This window comes from Sinohyriopsis cumingii, chromosome 12 (genome assembly GCF_028554795.1).
Source record: "Sinohyriopsis cumingii isolate HCF-2022 chromosome 12, ASM2855479v2, whole genome shotgun sequence".
NCBI lineage: Eukaryota > Metazoa > Mollusca > Bivalvia > Unionida > Unionidae > Sinohyriopsis > Sinohyriopsis cumingii.
Genome location: NC_142972.1, coordinates 10,591,381 through 10,614,155, shown reverse-complemented (window position 1 = coordinate 10,614,155; position 22,775 = coordinate 10,591,381). Strand labels below are relative to the sequence as shown.

Below are 22,775 nucleotides of genomic sequence, written 5' to 3'. Positions count from 1 at the left end.
GATATGACCTAGCAAGCTCATAGTACCATTGTTTTCACATCACTTAAATACAATCGTTAGGTATGTATTGATATGACCTAGCAAGCTCATAGTACCATTGGTTTCAACATCACTTAAATACAATCGTTAGGTATGTATTGATATGACCTAGCAAGCTCATAGTACCATTGGTTTCAACATCACTTAAATACAATCGTTAGGTATGTATTGATATGACCTAGCAAGCTCATAGTACCATTGGTTTCAACATCACTTAAATACAATCGTTAGGTATGTATTGATATGACCTAGCAAGCTCATAGTACCATTGGTTTCAACATCACTTAAATACAATCATTAGGTATGTATTGATATGACCTAGCAAGCTCACAGTACCATTGTCTTCACATCACTTAAATACAATCATTAGGTATGTATTGATATGACCTAGCAAGCTCATAGTACCATTGTCTTCACATCACTTAAATACAATCGTTAGGTATGTATTGATATGACCTCTCATATTCTTAGAAATTATTTTGGCATAAAACTCAAGTCCAAAGTCCAAATTTTGTGAGATTCTGTTGTTTTAACCCCAAGATATTTAAAATCACACAGCAATATAGGTTTCCTGATGTCCAGTCCCATTAATGGGTTCCTGAATGTAAAAAAAATAGGTGAAACCAAATACATCAAAATTTGAGTTTTAAAACTTGAACTTCCTGCTCAGATAGTTTGGGCCATATCTATAGCTATTATATTTAGTCCAAATTATACCAGATTCAGCAAAATTTTAATTCCTGAGTTATTCTCTTCATAGTAATTCATATTTAGACAATCAGAAACTTTCATTTCAGAGAAGTGCTGGTGACACCTCAGTGGCATTTTATGATGCTATGTTCCGACTCCGAGACTGTGTTGTTGCCAACTGGAAAGAGATGCGCAGAGCATTCAGAGCTGCTGATCCTTCAGGAAGTGGTCTTGTGGATGCTACTGAGTTCCGAAGAGTGCTGCGACAACTTAATGTCAACTTAATGGAGGAGGAATTCTTCCATCTGTTGTCTTATTATGATAAAAACATGGATGGGAATATCAGTTATAATGAGTTTATAAGATCGTACCTCAACAAATCCTGACGTAGCAAGCATTATTTAGAATCCATTGTCAGTTGACTTTGTACGGACCATGTGAATTTTAATATTTAGGAATTCTGATTCTATCCTTCTGACTTAAAGAATATTTATTTAAAAACAAAACAAAAATCACTTCAAATGAAAAGCATCATTTTATTTTATATACTATCTCATAAAACAAGTGATGTATAATCAGACAATTTTGTCGACTGAAGAATTAAGCTTCATGAAATCTTAGCTTTGCATAAGTCGTTATCAGCTCTTAGTATTTTCATTGTTATCTACATGTCTTCATTGTTATCTACACATCTTCATTGTTATCTACATCATCATTGTTATCTACCTGTCATCAGTGTTATCTACCTGTCATCATTGTCATTAACCTGTGATTCCTGAAGTTAAAATTTGGGTATTCCAACACTTATACAATTCTAGCTAATTACCTTCATTAAACTTGGTCACAATAATTAGACTAGTTAAATTCATTTAGCATAGTTAGGATCAGCAATAAAATAATGGAAAAGTTCCGATTTAATTTGTAGTATGTCTGTGTTAAAATAGTTACATAGTGGTATTTAAGTTTATTGATAACATATACCCATATTTTTGTATAAACATTTATTCTTTTAGGGTTTGTGTTTGATTTGTTGAAGTGATACGAGTCAAACATCTGTCAGTATTATGTACAGTAAATAGTCTGTTTGTAAATGCATATCTGTGATAGAAATCAATTTTCTTGAACACTATTTGAAGACCATACAGGTGTAACAGTGGGGGTTGTGTAAAATAAAATTTAAGTATGGAAAGAGTGAATGGAATACTGAAAAACAGGTTATTGTCCATATTAAGCTATTTTGTGTGTTAATATTATATCAAAATAGGTGAGTTACCATCTTGCATGCTAATATATTAAAGGACAAAGTAGACTGATATATTTATTAAGGGACTAAGTAGACTGTCTAATATATTTATTAAGGGACTAAGTAGACTGTCTAATATATTTATTAAGGGACTAAGTAGACTGTCTAGACTGTCTAATATATTTATTAAGGGACTAAGTAGACTGTCTAATATATTTATTAAGGGACTAAGTAGACAGTCTAATATATTTATTAAGGGACTAAGTAGACTGTCTAATATATTTATTAAGGGACTAAGTAGACAGTCTAATATATTTATTAAGGGACTAAGTAGACTGTCTAATATATTTATTAAGGGACTAAGTAGACAGTCTAATATATTTATTAAGGGACTAAGTAGACTGTCTAATGTATTTATTAAGGGACTAAGTAGACTGTCTAATGTATTTATTAAGGGACTAAGTAGATTGTCTAATGTATTTATTAAGGGACTAAGTACACTGTCTAATGTATTTATTAAGGGACTAAGTAGACTGTCTAATGTATTTATTAAGGGACTAAGTAGACTGTCTAATGTATTTATTAAGGGACTAAGTAGACTGTCTAATATATTTATTAAGGGACTAAGTAGACAGTCTAATATATTTATTAAGGGACTAAGTAGACTGTCTAATATATTTATTAAGGGACTAAGTAGACTGTCTAATATATTTATTAAGGGACTAAGTAGACTGTCTAATATATTTATTAAGGGACTAAGTAGACTGTCTAATATATTTATTAAGGGACTAAGTAGACAGTCTAATATATTTATTAAGGGACTAAGTAGACTGTCTAATATATTTATTAAGGGACTAAGTAGACTGTCTAATAACACATACAATTCTGATGTTTTATGTTGACTATTTTATCAAACCCATCTTAGCAGTAACTTGACATAGCAATCACTTTTATATCTGTATGCTCATACAGCCTTCTATGCCCTAGATTAAGGGTCATTGTTCAAGTTACAGTCTTCTATGCCCTTAATTAAGGGTCATTGTTCAAGTTACAGTCTAATATTGCCCTAGATTAAGGGTCAGTGTTCAAGTTACAGTCTTCTATGCCCTAAATACGGGGTCATTGTTCAAGATACAGTCTTCTATGCCCTAGATTAAGGTTCAGTGTTCAAGTTACAGTCTTCTATGCCCTAGATTAAGGGTCAGTGTTCAAGTTACAGTCTTATATGCCCTAGATTAAGGGTCAGTGTTCAAGTTACATTCTATGCCCTAGATTAAGGGTCAGTGTTCAAGTTAGTCTTATATGCCCTAAATTAAGGGTCATTGTTCAAGATACAGTCTTATATGCCCTAGATTAAGATTCAGTGTTCAAGTTACAGTCTTCTATGTCCTAGATTAAGGGTCAGTGTTCAAGTTACAGTCTTCTGTGCCCTAGATTAAGGGTCAGTGTTCAATGTTTTAGATGAAACTCAAAGTCTTTTACTTTCTAGCCAAATAAAAGGCAAGTTTCACAAAAAGGAAGTCTCCTAATTACAGAATAGCTGGATGCACATAATATTATACAAAAATCATCAGTGCTTAAGATGTACCAGTTAGTATTAGGTTTTTGTATTGAAAAATAATGTAGGTTATGTTGTATGTACTGTACAAATTGACTGCCATGACATCCTTTGAAAAAAAAGTGCTGCTGGATTGCAAAGAGATTTGACCTTGATCACTCATAAAGACTGACCTTGATCACTCATAAAAATTGACCTTGAGCACTCATAAAGATTGACCTTGAGCACTCATAAAGATTGATCTTGAGCACTCATAAAGAGTGATTTTTCATAAGTTATTATTGACTATTTATGTTTCATTTTTTGTGTGGCTATGTAATGTTTGCACATGTAGATCTTCTGATAAGCACATTGGTGTGGATGATGGTTTAAATTTTGTTTGTTTCTGTAATTTGTATTTAAATGGGCAGATGGGTTTCTAATAGTGTAATCATTTGTTTGCTTTGCCACTGTTGTATCTCTTCCTTAATGCATGTTCTGGCACTTGAGTAAACTTTCCATCCAAAAGATGAAGAAAACCATATTGTCTCCTAAAAATGCAAATCTAATTTATTTTTGTTCTGTACACATGGAGACGTGAGAAGAAACACATCTGTACCTTTATTTTGTTACAAGCTCATTTTCAAATTAACAAAATGAAAAGTTCCACTTGGTCCAGTATTAATCATCCAATGTTATGCTTATGTACATTCATGATGACCCCAATCCAAACTGCTGACATATCAAATATATTGAAGCTGATGTGGACATCTTTATTTTTGTAAGTACATGTTACATTCTCTTGTATGAAATGTGTTTTGAAAAAATACATACTTTTAATTTTTTACTGATGTACTTTTCTCTACTTTAGAATTAGACAAGCAATATCACAAAATAAACTTTTTCAAAAGTATTACATGTACTTATTCTTTTGTTTTTCTTTAACTGACATGGTGAAACAGACAGATCTATTTTCCCACATCTTTCTTTGGTGAGGGGGACGAAGAGCACATGTAACAAAAGCTACATGTTACTACATAACTGTGACCATAGTCCATCAAAATGAGGAGCACATATAACAAAAGCTACATGTTACTACATTACTGTGACCATAGTCCATCAAAATGAGGAGCACATATAACAAAAGCTACATGTTACTACATTACTGTGACCATAGTCCATCATTAAGTAGGACTCCTACTTAATGCTGTTATCACCTCGTTAAAGTTTTTGCCCAGTATGGTTCAAATCTGCCATGTTACAGGTCAATCACCTACCTGATAAAAGTGAGTCAAAGTTTGCAGGTTGGTTTTAAGCAACATTATACATGCATATAGAGGTGTGTCAGATGATATTTTTCTCATCAAAAACCATGGGAACCATCACTTATAGAATCACACATGCAAGTAGCATTCTCACAATGAAAATGTAAAGAAAATACCAATTAATTCATATAAAAAAATGCTGCTCAGTTTGAAATTAAAATTGTGAAAATATTTTCCTTCATGAAGGCACCTGAGCATACTTAAAAAAGAACCTCAAGTGGGCTTTATATCACACACCTGAGCATACTTAAAAAAGAACCTAAAAGTGGGCTTTATACCACTCACCTGAGCATTCTTAAAAAAGAACCTCAAGTGGGCTTTATATCACTCACCTGACTTACATAACAGTTGACTATTTCACAAAGAAGATGAACATAGTATTGTAATGTCACAACCTATGTAAACTATCTCCCAAACTTGATACAATGTTGATTTTGACAATTTTCCTATATCCTGATAAAAATTCTTTGTAAAAAGGAAAGCACAGTTGTCCATAATCTTGATGATAATAAAACCAACAGATCAAAAATATGGCTTCAAGAGTGGTAACAAACTGAGCCAAACATGCAAAATGACCTTGTTTATATGTATTGATCCTGGTTGCTTTCAGAATTACCCAAAATTAAAATCTGATCAGAATTATAACTTCCAGAGTGGTAATAAGTTTAGCCAATCCTATGCATCACTGAAATATCCAAAATCTTAATGATATATATTCCACAGTGGTACAGAATCAGATAATAAAAAAAATCTGGTCTCCAGTGGCAGCATGGTCAGGCCATAAGATGCAAGATTATCTAATTAATAGTATGAATCTTGTTTATAATCAAACACATCTAACATTTAGATTAACATAAGATCAGAAATATGACCTCGGGAGGTGCGGTGTAGCAAGGTCTGCAAATCGCATCCAGAATCACCTCATTTGTATGTGTTGATCTCGTCCAATTTGTCAAGATCTTAATGATTCAAACTTTAGAAAAACTTGTTTAAAGAAAATAAATAACGGACTTGATCAAAATAGGCCAAATATGACAGATACACAAATGGGTTAATAGCACCTATAAAACAGATATCGGTAAGGTTTTCTTACATACATGAAAAGAAGAATCATGTAACAAACCCTGATAAGGATCACTATAAAATTTCAAATAAGGGCAAGGAAACCAGGCAAAATGTGTAATGTCTAAAACAAGGGCAAAAACCAGCCAAAAATCGTAGTCTAAAATTAAGGCAAGGAAATGAGCCAAAAGGTGTGATGCCCTAAGATAAGGGCAAGGAAATGAACCAAAAGGTGTAATGTCTAAAATTAGGGCAAGGAAATGAGCCAAAAGGTGTAATGCCTAAAATAAGGGCATGGCAACCAGCAAAAAGTGTAATGTCTAAAATTAGGGCAAGGAAACCAGCCAAAAGGTGTAATGCCTAAAATAAGGGCATGGCAACCAGCAAAAAGTGTAATGTCTAAATTTAGGGCAAGGAAACCAGCAAAAAGGTGTAATGTCTAAAATTAGGGCAAGGAAACTAGCCAAAAGGTGTAAAGCCTAAGGGCAAGGAAACCAGCCAAAAGCTGTAATGTCTAAAATTAGGGCAAGGAAACCAGCCAAAAGGTGTAATGCCTAAGATATGGGCAAGGACACCAGCCAAAAGGTATAATGTCTAAAATTAGGGCAAGGAAAACAGCCAAAAGGTGTCATGTCTAAAATTAAGGCACTGACACCAGCCAAAAGGTGTAATGCCTAAGATAAGGGCAAGAGAACATGCCAAAAGGTGTCGTGTCTAAAATTAGGGCAAGGAAACCAGCCAAAAGGTGGAATGTCTAAAGTTAGGGCAAGGAAACCAGCCAAAAAGTGTAATGTCTAAAGAAGCGAGTACAAGACTTATAAGAAATACAATTAAGGCTTGCAGACAGAATGAATGGAAACCTGGCAAATGGAATCTAAACAAGTCCATATACAAAATACAAACAAGGAAGAAATGAAGTTATTAATATCTAAATTAAATTTTCTTGCTCAAAATACCTTTTCATTTCTGAACTATTGAATGGGAGTGAGAAGGGCATAGACATAAAAACCTTTCATCCTGTTTGAAAGGGAGTTACCTTAAATCTTCAGTAGTTTACAATAGCTATGGATCCAACAGGTTTCCATGCAAATAATTATTAAAATTAAGAAGTGAAAATGTGAGCAGTAATCTTCATGAGATGACTCTGATCTGGTGAAATATCAGCGTACACCAAACATACAACCCACCTGAGCCATGAAGAAAGGGCTTCAGTAGTGATAACCCATGTTCTGGCTCACACCAGGAGAAAGAGGCATTTGGACTCTATGCTTTATAAGTAGTGCTTGAGAGTGTGAACAGATTCTTGCATGGCAGCTGTTCTCGACCTATCTATGGAAGAAAGCGAGTGTCGACTCTTTGGTTACTGACAGACAGTAACCTATTTTGGGCTACAAAGCTTGTTTGTGTCAAGAGAATCACCGAACCCATCTGATCTGAACTAAAAAGAGTTCTGGTCGACATAAAGGGCATGCAGTTCCCTCATCCTGCATGTAGAAGCTAAAGCTATCAGGAAACATGACTTGTATGATAGGGACTTTAGCCATACTAAAACCCAGGATCTAAAAGAACCGATAGGTCTAAATCATGTCTGCCATGATGCTGGAATGTGTCCAATATCATGGGGTGGTAGCCTTTGGTAGAGATTGGGCCATCTGTTTCTCCTCAATGAGCCAGAGAAAAAGTCAGTCAGTTGAGGGACTGAGGCATGTAAAGGGACAATATTGTTGGTATGGCACCAGTCCCTGAAAACATGCCACTTTCCCTCATAAGCCTTCAGATTGGATGGCCTTCTTGCTCCTGAAATTCTCTCCACAATCGAAGATTTGAATTGCAAGGCTGTCCTGATAAGAGCTGTGCATGTAGAAGATTGTCCTGACAGGGAAGAACCACATGTGACCATGGTTGATGGAGACAATTCAGATTGTCTGGAATCTTCCTGGGCATATCTATCGCTAGAACGAGTAGATCTGTGGCCCCAGGACTTGTCTCATCTGACAGGAGATAAGAGATTAATCTTGCAGTTCTAACCCCATAACTTCTTGATTATTTTCCATATCAGCACCATGGAAGGGGAGGCAAATACCCAAAACTCCTCCTAAATGATTGACAGTGAATCCACAACCCAAGCTTTTGGGTCTGGATCTGGATAGATGAAGGTGGGTAGCTTGTGATTCCAACTTGTTGCAAAGAGGTCAATCATCGGACACACCCAAAATGTGCAAGCATGTTAATAACTCATAGAAATGGAACAAAAGAACAAAGTCAAATTCGCACGAACTCGTAATGACCTTGCAGAGGTCAACAGCAGCACAATGTGACATGGTCCTAAAAGGACAAAATCCCTAAAGGTGAATAAATTACTCAAATTTAGCAGAAATTGAAAAAAGAAAGTTTACAACCTGCAGCAGAATGATTAATCCACACAATAGTGCCAAAAGGAAGGTTGGATGGTTCAATTAGAACACAACTGGAGGATAAACTGTACAATGTGATCCATACAGTAGTGAAGCTAAAGCCTATTGACACTTGGTGGCGCCTAGGGGAGGTAATGGGCAAGAGTTATTGCCCTTTGTCTATTTGAAATAGACAGGAAAAGACATTTTCATCTTTTAGTAAGGCTGGATTTGTAAGGCAGCAGACTGATATACCTAATGTAATGTGATTGGTGGAACATATTCAAAAATTAAAATTCTGTTTTATGGTCCAAATTTTCTATTGTAGACATCTGGTAACTTGGAGGGTCTGTATATTTAGATTACTAAGGGTAATTAAATTTGGATGCACTTCATGTAAGGCATCTTGGAATACTGTTTTCTTATTTTCATTGATGGCCAAAATGACTAAGAATAATTCTTAAATTATGGGACTAATAACATTTAACATGAATAACTAACGAATTCACGTCAGAGTAGTATCCCCATGTTAGTGAAGAATCCCTATGTTAGAGATTAATTTGATCCATGCCAACTAATTATCATAACACTTCTTCACATTTCAAGATTGTTTGTTTGGAAAGTATTTGATTCAAAGAGAAATTTTCCATGGAATTTGGTAATTGGCAGCGAAGTTATACCAGTCTGATTTGTACCTACCAAACAGTAAAATTGTCGAAGGGGTCAGACCTTCCACAAAACATGCTGTTTTATGGTCAGAAGTGTGTAGTAGCCTAGATATTATTGCATAATAAATTACACAAAGTAAAGCTTGAGGCTGGGCATTAGTATGTTGCAATTCTGAATAATACATAAAACAAAGCCAGGCTTGAGGCTGGGCAATAGTATGTTGCAATTCTGAATAATACATAAAACAAAGCCAGGCTTTAGGCTGGGCAACAGTCTGTTGTAATTCTGAATAAAGGATTATTAACTGACAGCTACTGGTATGTAAGTGGAATTTGGAGATTCATCAATTCTAAATCGCATTAACTAAGAACAACAAATTTCTAGTCATTATAGATTACATTTTTTTATTAATCAAACAACCTATACTGCCTTTTATAAAAAAATGTATGCTTTTCTATAGTTAAACTTTAAATGCCAGGACTGCTTTCTTCTTCTGTTTTTTCTTTTTCACTTGAAATTTTCCTGTAGCATCAGAGAAGAACATGACGTTTTCAGCACTCTCAATGTCGGCCTGCAGGAACTGCATGCCTGCCAGATTAAACCCAATCTGATCCTGAAGAAAAAGAGCAAAAACCGGAATGTAGTTAATGTAACATAAATGCCACCTTGGAGTGACCTAAATACAAAATTTCAATGAATGTAGATATGTAATGATGGATAATGTTACATGCCACAGGGCATAAGTAATCTGCACCTCAAGAATAAAATCACTGTGCAATTAACAGTTTCACAGATATTGATCTATAACAAAATGTAACAGACAGTGAATGTTTTCTCGTGGTTTACTAAAATGAACCATCAAAGTGTCGACATGTTGGTAACCTATGTGTGTCGATGTGTTCATAACCTATCCATGTGTTGACGTGTTAGTAACCTATCTGTGTGTTGTCGTGTTCGTAACCTATCTGTGTGTTGACGTGTTCGTAACCTATCCATGTCGACGCGTTCATAACCTATGTGTCGACATATTCGTAACCTATCAATGTGTTGACATGTTCGTAACCTATCTGTGTGTCGACGTGTTTGTAACCTATCCATGTGTTGACGTGTTCGTAACCTATCCATGTGTCAATGTGTTCGTAACCTACCAGTCTTTCGATGTGTTTGTAACCTGTGTTTCGACGTGTTCGTAACCTATCTGTGTTGACGTGTTCGTAACCTATCTGTGTGTCAACGTGTTCATAACCTATATGTGTGTCGACATGTTCGTAACCTGTGTGTTGTATTTGTAACCTATCCATGTGCCGACTTGTTTGTAACCTATCTGTGTGTCGACATGTTTATAACCTATCTGTGTGTCGACATGTACGTAAGCTATCTGTGTGTCGATGTGTTCGTAACCTGTGTCAACATGTTCGTAACCTATCTGTGTGTCAACATATTCGTAACCTACCTGTGTGTCGACATGTTCATAACCTCTCTGTGTGTTGATGTGTTCGTAACCTGTGTGTCAACATGTTCGTAACCTAAATATGTTGACGTGTTCATAACCTATATGTGTGTAGACATGTTTGTAACCTATCTGTGTGTCAACATGTTCGTAACCTATCTGTGTGTCGATGTGTTCATAACCTCTCTGTGGCATGTCACTAACATTTACAGGAAAAGTGTTACTCTCAAAATCGCGTGGTCTGGGAATGTATAATCTATGTCTGAAGGTATAATCTGTATACTGGTTTGACTGAGAAGTTATTGTCATGTGCTGAACATATCAGTTCTATTCCTCTGAAGCAACTACTGTTGTACGTGGCTGTAAGAAATGCACTGCAGAGGAGCACAAAATGGTGTGTTTCTCTGAGGTACAAAGCTTCCAGTGATTATATACAAATCCATCCACATGCTGCTTCATGGTAATTTACAGCAAATCTCTTGTCTGCAAAGGGTTACCGTTTTCATCCTTGTCTATGCTTTGATATAGTGAGTAATGCCTTCTTAAGAAGTAAAATTGAAACTTATTATTGTCTTAGCTGGGCATATCTATGACTATCAATTAAAAAACCCTTTAGAAAAACAAACATCTTTACTGAGAAGTAGCTCTTAGAAATTTAACACACTACTGTCCAGTAATGGATTAGAAATTTAACACACTACTGTTCAGTAATGGATTAAGTTGCTCATCTCAATACCCACTAAACCAGCTTTACTGTGAGAAGTAAAGCTATCAGGCAGTTAAGTTTTAACACTCTTAGTTGGCAACACCCCTATCGGATTGCCTTATATAGAAACCATACATCAACTAGTTACCTTTGAGGAAAGCTTAGTCTGTGACACCTTTACTGACTGTCAAAGAAACAACTAATGAACTAGACACAGTGACATTTGAAATTCACTTTGTTATGGTGTGTACTGGACACTTTAATAGATAAACATATTAAAGGCAATTCGATAAAATGATATTTGGGATATCCTATGGCAGCAGCAGGGAAGTCGTACAGACCAGGTGGCACAGACTAAAATAACCCTCCCAAACAAACTTTTTCCGTAGAAGCCTCAGAAAGCAGAAATAACGCCTCCTACGAAAATTAATCCGCAAAATTTCGACCCAAAGTGCATTTTTAGGCATAAAAAAAACAGCATTTTTTTGGGGGGGGGTATTGTAAAATTTGTATGTGATTGTAAATTCCGACTGCGGATACTAATTTTATTTCACATTAAAACAATATCGTTGAAAATAAGATGAGTCGGAAAACTAGCACAGTTGGAGAACCTCAATCTGCTAGATTAGCGCGAGATCAATTAGCGGCATTAAAGAAGTTTATTCCGACAAAACAATTATTTAAGAAAAATGTTCGTGGTTACGAAGATATGCAACATGGAATTTCAGAAACTTCGGCAAAATGGTTGAAGCCAGTGACCGGAACAATTGAGCAGGTTGTATATGGCGACGAAAAAGATCCAGATGCTAGAAAACGTGGAATCTTTCCTATGTTGAAAGGTATTGAGGATCAATCACGAACATTACCCGAGCGATTAGCAATAGCAGCAGCGGCGCAACAACTTGCAATTACTGATGGAGGAAAACCTGGAGATGGAAAACCGGGAGGAAGAAAAATCTCAATGATAAAAGGGAAGTTTAATATCGATAATTTAAGAGAAAATTTCACCGATGAGGGATGGGAAATAATATCGCAGCCCCTCTCGACATTGTATAATATAGATGAGATTGGCCAATTTGCGGAGGAATATTTTAGTAGTCGAGCTGAATTTTTGACTGCAGTGGGGAAAAAAAGATATGCAACTCGCGATAGTTGGTACGATATGGTATATAAAATTTACACACAAACAACATCAATAAGGAAGACAACGGATCCGCGTTACAGAAGATTTTTAGAAACAGCAAGAGATACACAAAAAGATATTGTGCAAAGGGATAAAGACAGAAAACAACAGGAGAAAGAAAGAAAACAACAGGAAAAAGAAGAAAGAAAACAACTGGAAAAAGAAAGAAAACAACAGGAGAAGAAGGAAAAAACTAAAAAACGAGGGAGAAAAGAAACATCACAGGAAGATATTCAACCACAGGAGCCAATATTTCAACCAGAGGAATTAGGAGCTAGACCAAAAGAAAAAACTAAAACACGAGGAAGAAAAGTAATACCACAGGAAGATATTCAACCGCAGGAACCAATAATTCAGCCAGAGGAATTAGGAGCTAGACCAAAAGAAAAAATTCCACCTCATAAAAAGGAAAGAAAATCGAAAAAGAAAAAAGATCAAAGTGATGAACCGATAATTGTACCCGAATATAAATCATCACCGGCTAGTAGTGTGTTTAAAATTGATCCTAGTGTAACAGCGGATAATTATTTGAATCCAAGTAGGTTTTATTTACTTAGCCACTATGATTCATTAGTTCAAATGACTGCGAATGATTCTACGGAAAATAAAAGATTCTTTTTACGAAAAGAAATTGATGCTGATAAAGTTAACATACTTGATTGGTATGCGATAATGTATTTTGGTAGTTTAGGAAAACCAGTAAGATATTCTGATGAAGGTTTTGCGAAATTTTCATCGGATGTTGGTAATTACAGAATAGAGTTATCAGAGGGAAAAGCAATAGCATTATCTTTAATAAAATCTAAACAAGATATTCCTATAGGGGATTTGCCACCAAGGTCATTGTCAGGGACATCTTCATCGCCGTCAGATGAAGTATTCTACGTAACGCCATTGGAATCTCCAGAAACAAAAAAAACAGGAAGTGGATATTCAGTTTGCCCTGACAGTGTTGTCAACGATGTATCTCGCCTTGAAGTATTAATCGGAGGAAAGCGAGCAGGAAATAATTCTCGTGAGATAGTCAACGAAGCATCAGATATTTGTCAGCGATTATTCCGTGGTGGTATCATCGATTCTCACATTTACAAGGAGTTTGTCGATGAACTCATCGATTAAATCAATACAATTGAAATAATATGATTATTCATAAACATCAACGCAGACCTAATCAGGTTCGCATAGTAAACTCTCGATTGCCAGTATACAAATATATTCACGGTAATGGATTCGGCGATATCATTGGAAGTCTTGTCACGCGAGTAATACCTAAAATTGGACCAATGGTAAAACAACTAGGATTGAAAGCGATAGGAAAGATAGGTGAGACTGCTGTTTCTGGTATCGGTAATTTGGCCAGTAAAGGCTTCAACGCTATCAAAGATAAAATATTAAGTTTAGTACGTAAAAAGCAACCCGTCAAATTACCCATTACCAGTGAAATGCCACCTGAAGTCAGTAAGGCCATAAATGATGCGGCAAATAAAAAAATAAATGATCTAGCACAGGAAGCTGCTATAACAAATCTAGCGCAGGAAGTTGCTAATACAAATCTAGCGCAGAATGTTGCTAATACAAATTTAGCAAATACAAGTTTTGTTTCAGGTGATGGTCTTCGTTTTAGACGATATTATTAATAATAAATGTTCGCACAAGTGTCAAATGAAGTATTTGACATGGATGAACCCGTAGGTAGGGATACATCAGTGCGAGATTTCCAGTATTTCTCGTACGATGTAGTTGAGCCAGATTCAAGAAATCGGAAGGAAATTCAAGTCCACGATACAACAAGATATTTTCTTCCATCTGAGGCGTATATCGAATTTGTTGGTAAAATTGTTAGAACTAATGATACCAACTTTGGAGCAAATTTTAAAGTTGGATTTGTCAATAATGGTATTATGGCATTATTCAAGAATGCCACTTACATGATCGATGGAAAAGAGATTGAATCAATCACGAATAATGTTGATATAGCAACGACGATCATAGGACTAGCAAGATACTCGGATGATTTTACCAGATCAGCCGGTCCTAGTATGATGTTTGCCAAGGATAATTCTAATGAAGCTGAACACAATCGGTATAACATCGCTATACCAATGGATAACACTGGTGCTGCACCAGCCACTCAGATGGCTTTAATAACTGGCGTCAATGACGATTACAATCTCGGATTTGCCACGCGAAAACTTATGTTGGTTGGTCCGAGTTTAAGATTTTCCTGCGCAATTCCGTTATCTCATATTTTTGGATTTTGCAGACATTTCAGAAAAGTTATTTACGGAGCAAAACATACGATATCTTTCGTTCGAGATGCCATTGATGACAGAGCCATCTGGCGAGATGCAAGTGTGGATCCCCTTGATATCGGTAAAGTTGTCCTTGAAAGAATTACCTTGTGGATGCCAGCGATAGTCCCATCGATGATCATTGAAGAAAAATTATTATCATTTATGAATCAAGGTGGAAAATCCGTTATGTCCTGGCTGACAACTATGACCGACTCCTATGATGTTAATATTAACGGAATATTTACCTGGCGAATTGCTTCACAACAAGGTTCTTCCGCACCTAGACATATCTTTGTTGCCCTTCAATCTGTAGATAGAAATGATCAACTGCATAGCCATATGATATTCGATCGATTCGAGGCGACAAACGTATCATTGAGAATAAACGGCCAACAGGAACCATCCGAGGAAATAGCCATCGATTATGTCACCAATTCCACGGCACGCGCGTATCATCGATTGTTAAGTTTCATGGGCCGCGATCAAAATATTGATACTGGATTGCAAATATCACAACTAGATTTTAATACACTCTATCCCATCTATTATTTTTCTTTGGAACATCTCGATTTGGTAAAGCAGTCGGTTGTCGATATTCATTTCAAAGCCAGAATTAACACAGGAGGAGGAAATGCAAGAGCAATTGCAGTTATTCTCAGTGATAGAACAATGATCCTGGAAGGCATCAGTGGTAGAATGAGAGTCATCGACGCGCCCGTAGAGAACATGTGATAAATTCTAAATTTAGATTAAGTGATTATTAATATGCCATACGATCACGTCAGCGTAACTCTGACTCCCGGTCAGGTGAAAAAACTTCATGCAGCAACAACAGCGCGACACGGTTTAAGTTTAACCTTAAAAAGCAATCAACTTCACGGTGGACCTAACAAACTATCGTTAACTAAAAATCAACACGGACATTTCACCAGAGCCAGATCAGCAAATACTGGTATTCGCCTGAATCTCTCAATAGGAGCAATCAGAGATATGATCAAAGTAGGTGGTATTTTTCCTTTATTTGCCGCTATTCCGGGATTGATAGCTGCGGCGGCTCCCGCGATTGCAAAGGCAGTAGGATTAGGTGCACTTGGAGGGATAGGTTCCGCATTAGCAAAAAAAGTTACCGGAGGAAGATATCGCAAAAAAAAGGGAGGGATATTCCCTCTTCTCCCTCTTCTCACAAAATTGATGCAGCCGCAACAAGGATCAGGACTTTACCTAAGACGTCCCCCGTACGGATCCGGTCTAAGTCGAGCCTACCAGCCTCAAATTTAGATTTAATAAGTGAAGCAAAAAAAAAGAAAATAAAATTTTTCAGGGGCGTATTTATGCGAGATCAACTACCTGACAAACCAAATCCCACCGAGACAGGAATAATAAACCTCGATAAAAATTCCGGCCCTGGCACTCACTGGGTTGCTTACGCGATTAATCCTCGCGAAGTTATTTACTTCGACTCATATGGATTAGCACCACCAAATGAATTTATCAAATACGTGTCAAAACTAAAACTTCCGGTTTGGTATTCAACACTTCCAACACAAACATTAGCGGATCCACCAATATGCGGCCCGGAGTCAATTAATGTCCTTGATGCAATTTCAAAATCATCCAAACCTTATCGCAAAATTTTATTTGAATATACCGTAGATAAATATCATGGTTGACATTTACGGTAGGTCTCTCTTTAGGAAAGAAAAAAAAGACGCAGTCGACATCGATACATCAAAGTTTGCAACCAAGAGTGATATTAACAATCTTTTATCGCTGTCAGAAGTGGATCCCGGCGAAGTTGCTGTATTTCAAAATACAGAAGGGCGATTACAAACTAGCAACGTCAAAATAACTGATATAATCAAGCGAGACGAATACCGCGATCACATTAGTCAATTTACTCGCCAATCGGAGATGGTATTAAAATCTGTTGCTGATATCGCCGATATTATAGCAAAGTTACCCCTGAAGGCCGATAAAGCATTACACGACGATCTTCAGGATAGAATGACAAAAAGACTTAACAGGCTAAATAACGACCTTAAAAAACTTGACGATGTTTTAGATAAATTTAGCAAAAAATTTGACGAGAATATAAAAACATCCAGTGATACTTCCTCCGTATCAGATAAAAAAGCCGATCAAGAATCACATGACGATCTTAGCGAGAAAATAAAAAAAATCAACGAGGAAATTACTAATATTCTTGCCGAAATTAACGAAGTAAATATCTCGATGAGTCAGAAAATCGATAAAACATCAATCGACGATCTCAACAAAAAAATAAAAAAAATCAACGAGGAAATTACTAATATTCTTGCCAAAATTAACGAAGTAAATATCTCGATGGGTCAGAAACCATCAATCGACGATCTCAACAAAAAAATCAACGAGGAAATTATTAAACTCGGTAATGTTGTTGTTCCCGAATTTACCAGGGGGATTAACGTGATGCAAGGACAAATAAAATCCATCAACGATGAAATTAACGTGGTACGTGAATTGGCTCGTCAAAAGTTAGATACATCAATGTACGACGGAGAAATTCGAGATTTAAACATGAAACTTCTTGCTGCAACAGCAAAGATTGACCAATCCGTCGATAAAACTGGTCACGCCACTGACGTAAAACAATTAGGTAAGGAAATTATCGAAACAACCACAAAAATTAACAATATCAACACAAAAATATCGTCAATGAACCTTGGAAGATTATCGCGAATTTCGATACCAGAAGAAGCAGAAACAAATAATGTTACCTGTAGTGTACCATTTGTGGTAGAGACATATAAGGGTATATGGACACCTGGGATTGACCCATTTCTCTTTCAAGCGCCAATTATGGGTATGTATCGAATACATATTATCTCCAGGATAAAATTCAATGCAAAAAGCAATAATGCATATTTCGTTGAATATTATCCCGGTTTTCTTATTTTATCCTTAGATGAACAGCAAGGATTTTACATCAGTCTGGAACCACCAGATAGAACCATAACAAAACCAACTCCTTTTTTTGCAATTTTCGAATATTTATCCGAAATACCCCCAAATTGGAATAACTAATTATACTTATAAATGACCGCATCTGATTACCGCTACAATCAGGCGCGATCATGGCAGGATTCGCTAAAAAGTCTTCTCGATAATTATCAGACAAAAATAAAGAAGTATCAGCGTAGATTAGTTATTATTGATGTTGCCGTGTATGCAGTATCAGCTGTAGTTGCTGGTGCAGGAATAATTCTATCCGCGGTAACAATGATAGCGCCAATCGTAGCAACAATAATAATCTCGTCAACAACGACAATTGCCGGTGTTTTAAATATCATCGCGAAAAAAATATCATCGTGCACAAGTGAAAAATTATCTTCGTACAAAAGTAAACTAACTAAGATCAATGACGCATACTCAAAATTATCATCGTTACTTTCGGAGAGTCTCAACGATGGTATTATATCCGATCTAGAATTTTCTTCAATGATTAGTATTTACTCGGAGATTGAACAAATGAATATTAATAATGTCCGAGTTAGCCAAGATCGTGACAAACACGACGCCGCCGACAACAACGTTAATATCGCTAAGTTCAAAGAAACCCGAGTTTAGTATTAATTTCTCAACACCAATTAGCGTTAATGAAATTGCGTTAACACAATTGCGCGTCTACAATAGCTGGCCTAATGTTAGATCAAAATCATTTGGTAATTTGATGTCAAATAATTCACTTGTTTTTGCAAATAAAAATAAACCCGATGGAACTCCCGATTGGACATATGTCGGAATACCAACAGGCAGTTATGAAATTGATCAGCTGAATAATGAGTTTACTACCAGAATATCAAATTTAACCGGCGATGCTACTCCGGGAATAAAGATATCTGCGCACGAACCAACATTGTCATCGATCATCGAAGTAAAATCACCGTACATGGTAGATATTTACCAATCATCGATCAGAAATATATTAGGTTGGCCCGAGGTCGCACCTCTGATAAAACCAAAGAAATCGGATGTTATTATTCCAGGTTGGTATGATGAAACCCTTCCAGAAATACCGGAACCAAAAAAGGAAGATTTTACAACCAACGAAGGATGGTATGGAGATATCAAACACAAGCCTCTGATCCACAGCGCCATCAATCTCATGAATAACCACAAATTTAACCTAGTAATGTTCGCTTTCACTTTTATTAACGAAAGAATTCTCTCATGGCTGCCTCTTCCTAAAATCCCCCCAGATGTGAAAATCTTCGACGCTACCCACATTAACAGGATAATAGCCCCCATAGACGGTATCTTGGTAAGAAGAACCCTCGACGAGTTTATTCAAGAACACGAATTACAATTAAATTTATTGCGCGGATCATTTCATGAATGCATCCTAAATAAATCTGGTTCATGTAGCGAAATTATAAAGCACGTGAAAATTTTAAATCAACTTGCGAATGATATTGAATATTATCATGATATGTTTATTCGGGCGATAGTCGACGATATATCAATTGCCGAGTATGTTCTCCCTATTAGCAAATTCGAGTTGATCAAGAACTCGGGTGAGAAACAAAAATTCATGAGAGTATTTGAATTAACCGAGGAAACACTGCCAAATTTCAAATTTCCCAATTCTGATTTTGATGCGATGAGAAAATCCGTCACTGATACCATTGATGATTTATTTCCGAAATTACATGCCTCATGGACCAAAAAAATATATTCAGAATTGATTCTTAAACACAATAATGATCCTTCCAAACTTGGACGACATATCTCGCCGGGTATCGTTAATATAACGGAAGTTATCGCGATTTATCTTCACGCGGATGTTGTCGAGGGTAGTTACAATGTTGATGCGTCAGAGTCAAATCAAGCCCATCAGGGTTTTATATTGTATTCATTTTCACCTAGCGCATCTCCTGGTTATTTGATAATCAAGGAGCCAATGAATCCGTTTTACCTGCGATGTCATAATCGATTTTTATCAAGAATAAATTTCAAACTAACGGATCAAAAAGGAAATTTACTTGATATACGCGGAGAAACTGTGAGTATCAATCTTTTGGTGAAATCATAAATTTTCAAATCGCAAGTGAATTTGTTAAATCTGTATCCGGGAAAAAATGAGCGAAAAAAATAAATAAAAACCAGGGGAATTTTTAAAATTAATCTTTTTTTTTTATTTTGCAGAAATTATTCAGGAATTTGATGATTCCCTAATTTTACTTTCATCAACAAGTTTTTTCAACTGCCTGATGCGCGAACTTGTAATTTTTCGTGATTCATATGCGTCAGATAAAATTAATCTTGCGTTTTCTACCAACATCGATAATTTAACAAAATCCTCGATACGATCATCGCTGACTGTCGCAAGTGATTGATATATCGCAATCTGGATTTTCTTTATTAATTTATATTCGGACGGCAGTGTGTATTTATATTCAAGTTTCCCTAGAATAATAGTTTCGAATTCCGCTCGAATTTTATTTGTGTCTAGATCCGATGGAAGATCTACCTTTTTCTTCAGATCGTCGATGGCTACAATGATATCGTTTATTGTTTGTTCGTCCATTATACTAATTTTGTAGTATTCAATTATTCTTCGTCATTTTCCGAATCAAATATTATTCGGATGTAGGAAAATTTAATCCACGAATTAGCATCATAAGAAAAAGTTTTATTAATTTTTCCTTCTGCTACTCGTCGTACCGAATTTGAATTAATAACGAAATATTTCGCAGCTGCAGTCATTGATTCGAATACAAGTTCTTTACCTGTTACCTGATTTACCGATTTGACAGCCTTAGCTGGTCGCTGCCCACCACCTGTGTTACCAGCCTTTGAATTTTCACTCTGCGTCACAGCTCGAAGGTTAGATAATTCGTTATTAAGTTTATTACCGTCAATGTGGTCGATGACAAGTCCGATTTTTATTGGTCCTTTGTAACATTCGAACACAAATCTGTGGTTAAAATATTTTACTCCCCTTCTTCTTTTAGTTTTGTTGATTGTAAATCTCACGTAACCGTTTTTATCAACATTACCAACAAGATTCTTCGTTTTTATATATCTGACATTACCATCCTCAGATGCTTCGTAACCCTCGATGGTAGGATGAGATCTATACTCGTGTGAGATTTTCATTGCAGGAATCGTTGATTTCATTTCCATATACAATATTCTGTTTGTTTAAATCGTAATTTGCTTTGAAACGATTAATATAATCTTCCTCACATTTTATCACTGACGAGGATCTTTTTTCATAATATCGCCGTAACTCACGATATTTTTTCCCACCACAAGAGAAACACAATCTTGTCTTTCCTCGAATACCAACTTGACAAACTAAACACCGTTGCGGACCCTTGTTGCCTCGTCGAACTTCGTATATATGAGCGCCGCAATATTCACCTCTGCAGGATTTGTCACATGACTTTGTTGATCCAACTATTATCCATTTGCATTGCATATTATAATTTAGATATTTGTCTAAAATATAATAATGGATTTATTTGATCTTGATGAGGCAGAATATATCATTCCAGAGGTTGATCGTGCAAAGAAAGAATTTTTCGATGATGGAGCGATTCATACCTGGTCGACGTGGAAAACTAACTTCGTTGATGCTACGATGAATTTGGAGCGAGCGAAGAAGATAATCGAACATATAAAATCTGAACACAAAGAGGAGCGATTTATCTTTGGAATAAAATTTATTGCACAAATGCCCGATGACACTTGGATTATTCGTGATAAACGAGATCCAGTACGTGGCGGTAAGAAAAATGTTGTTCTTGATAAGAATTCGAAGCCGGGATTGTTATTAGGGATTGATGGTCCTTATTATGCTAGGGCGTATCCTTCTAGTGCTGTTGTTTATGGAATTTATCGGCTGAATAATAATCCTGACATGAAAAATCTACCTGCGATGAAGGAATCTCCGAAAATAAACTGCGTGGCTGAACGAGTTATCGAGCACATGAAAAATGCTCGTCGTGGATCTGGTCTAACTCAATTGAGATTGGATAAAATTAATTCATGGGCAAAGACAGTTGCTGATGGCGCATCAATTGACGATGTTGCTGCGTTGAGTAAAAAACTTAAATTTCCTATCACAGTAAAAACGTTATCGGGTGAAATATTATATTCGTCGCCGTATAATTCTCGAGGAACACCAATCGAAATTGTTGATCATAATTCACATGCGTGGAGTCAGTCGGTAATGATATTCCCACGAGATCGTGTTGTTAAGTTTTATCCCGTGGAATCTGAGAAAGACAATTCCGATGCAATGTTTAGGTATATCAAACTATTAGCCAAGTCCGATCCAATATCGATTTGGTTATTCTCGAGCGAAGAAAGATACGATCAGTTTATTTTGCCACGCGGAGATATTTACCGTGATGAAATATTACATGAATCAATGAGAAATATCGCGGTGAAGTATTCATCAAATCCAGATCAGTTACTGACAAATTGTTTTACTGTTCCGTCTGTTGCTGCTCATGCTGCCAGAGAAAGAAATTCGTGGAAACCTACAAGGAATGAATTTCTCAATGATATTCAACTTAGTTGTATCGAATACGGCCACGGAGGATTATGGAATACCAAGTATTATTTCGAAGATATGATTTCCGTTGACATGAGCGCTTGCTATCCTGGAAGTTTTCTCGGATATGGCGATTGTGCGGATTACTTTGCTAAATTCGGCCATCCTACCAACGAGATGACGAGAGTGGCAATTAACGGACCGTTACCCGATTTTGTCATGACAGGATTCGCTCATGTTACTTCGTTCGAACTCGCTGAAAATTTGCATAAGATTTGCTATATTTGGTTTGGTCGGCATTTATCTCAGCGAAGATGGGTCCCTACGGTATTGTTGAGATATATGCTGGATTCGTCGATGTTGATATCGCTGATGGTGAGTGAAGCGATTATATCGTATAGAAAGCAGACCGAGGTGTGGTTGCCGACAGATTGTGAAAACGCGAAAGATATTGGAAGAAAAATAATTGGTAAATTTACTCAAGGAGGATCAGTTGATCATAAACATCGCCACGCTAGGTTATTTATCAATGATGCCGAGATGGATTTTATTATTGCTGATACAGTATCGCGTGGAATATTTTGCAACAGAGAAAATGTTATTATTGATGGAGAAAAATTGGGTACCGTGATCACTTATCT

General features: G+C 36.3%; 2 protein-coding genes across 4 annotated transcripts in view; one reads left to right on the top strand and one right to left on the bottom strand.

Annotated features, from left to right (window-relative positions):
* LOC149785999 (EF-hand calcium-binding domain-containing protein 6-like) overlaps positions 1–4,422 on the top strand; it is a 172,160-nt gene extending 167,738 nt beyond the window's left edge. For all 3 annotated transcript variants that reach the window (XM_089976282.1, XM_089976281.1, XM_089976280.1), the window contains one exon: positions 837–4,422. In XM_089976282.1, the coding sequence (XP_089832408.1) occupies positions 837–1,115 (279 nt within the window). In that variant the 3' untranslated portion in view covers positions 1,116–4,422. The remainder of the gene's footprint in view (positions 1–836) is intronic.
* Positions 4,423–9,345: 4,923 nt separating this feature from the next.
* Positions 9,346–22,775, bottom strand: part of LOC149785998 (WD repeat-containing protein 3-like) — a 152,510-nt gene continuing 139,080 nt past the window's right edge. Inside the window, exon 26 of the mRNA XM_089976279.1 lies at positions 9,346–9,571. Within this exon, the coding sequence (XP_089832405.1) occupies positions 9,419–9,571 (153 nt within the window). The 3' untranslated portion in view covers positions 9,346–9,418. The remainder of the gene's footprint in view (positions 9,572–22,775) is intronic.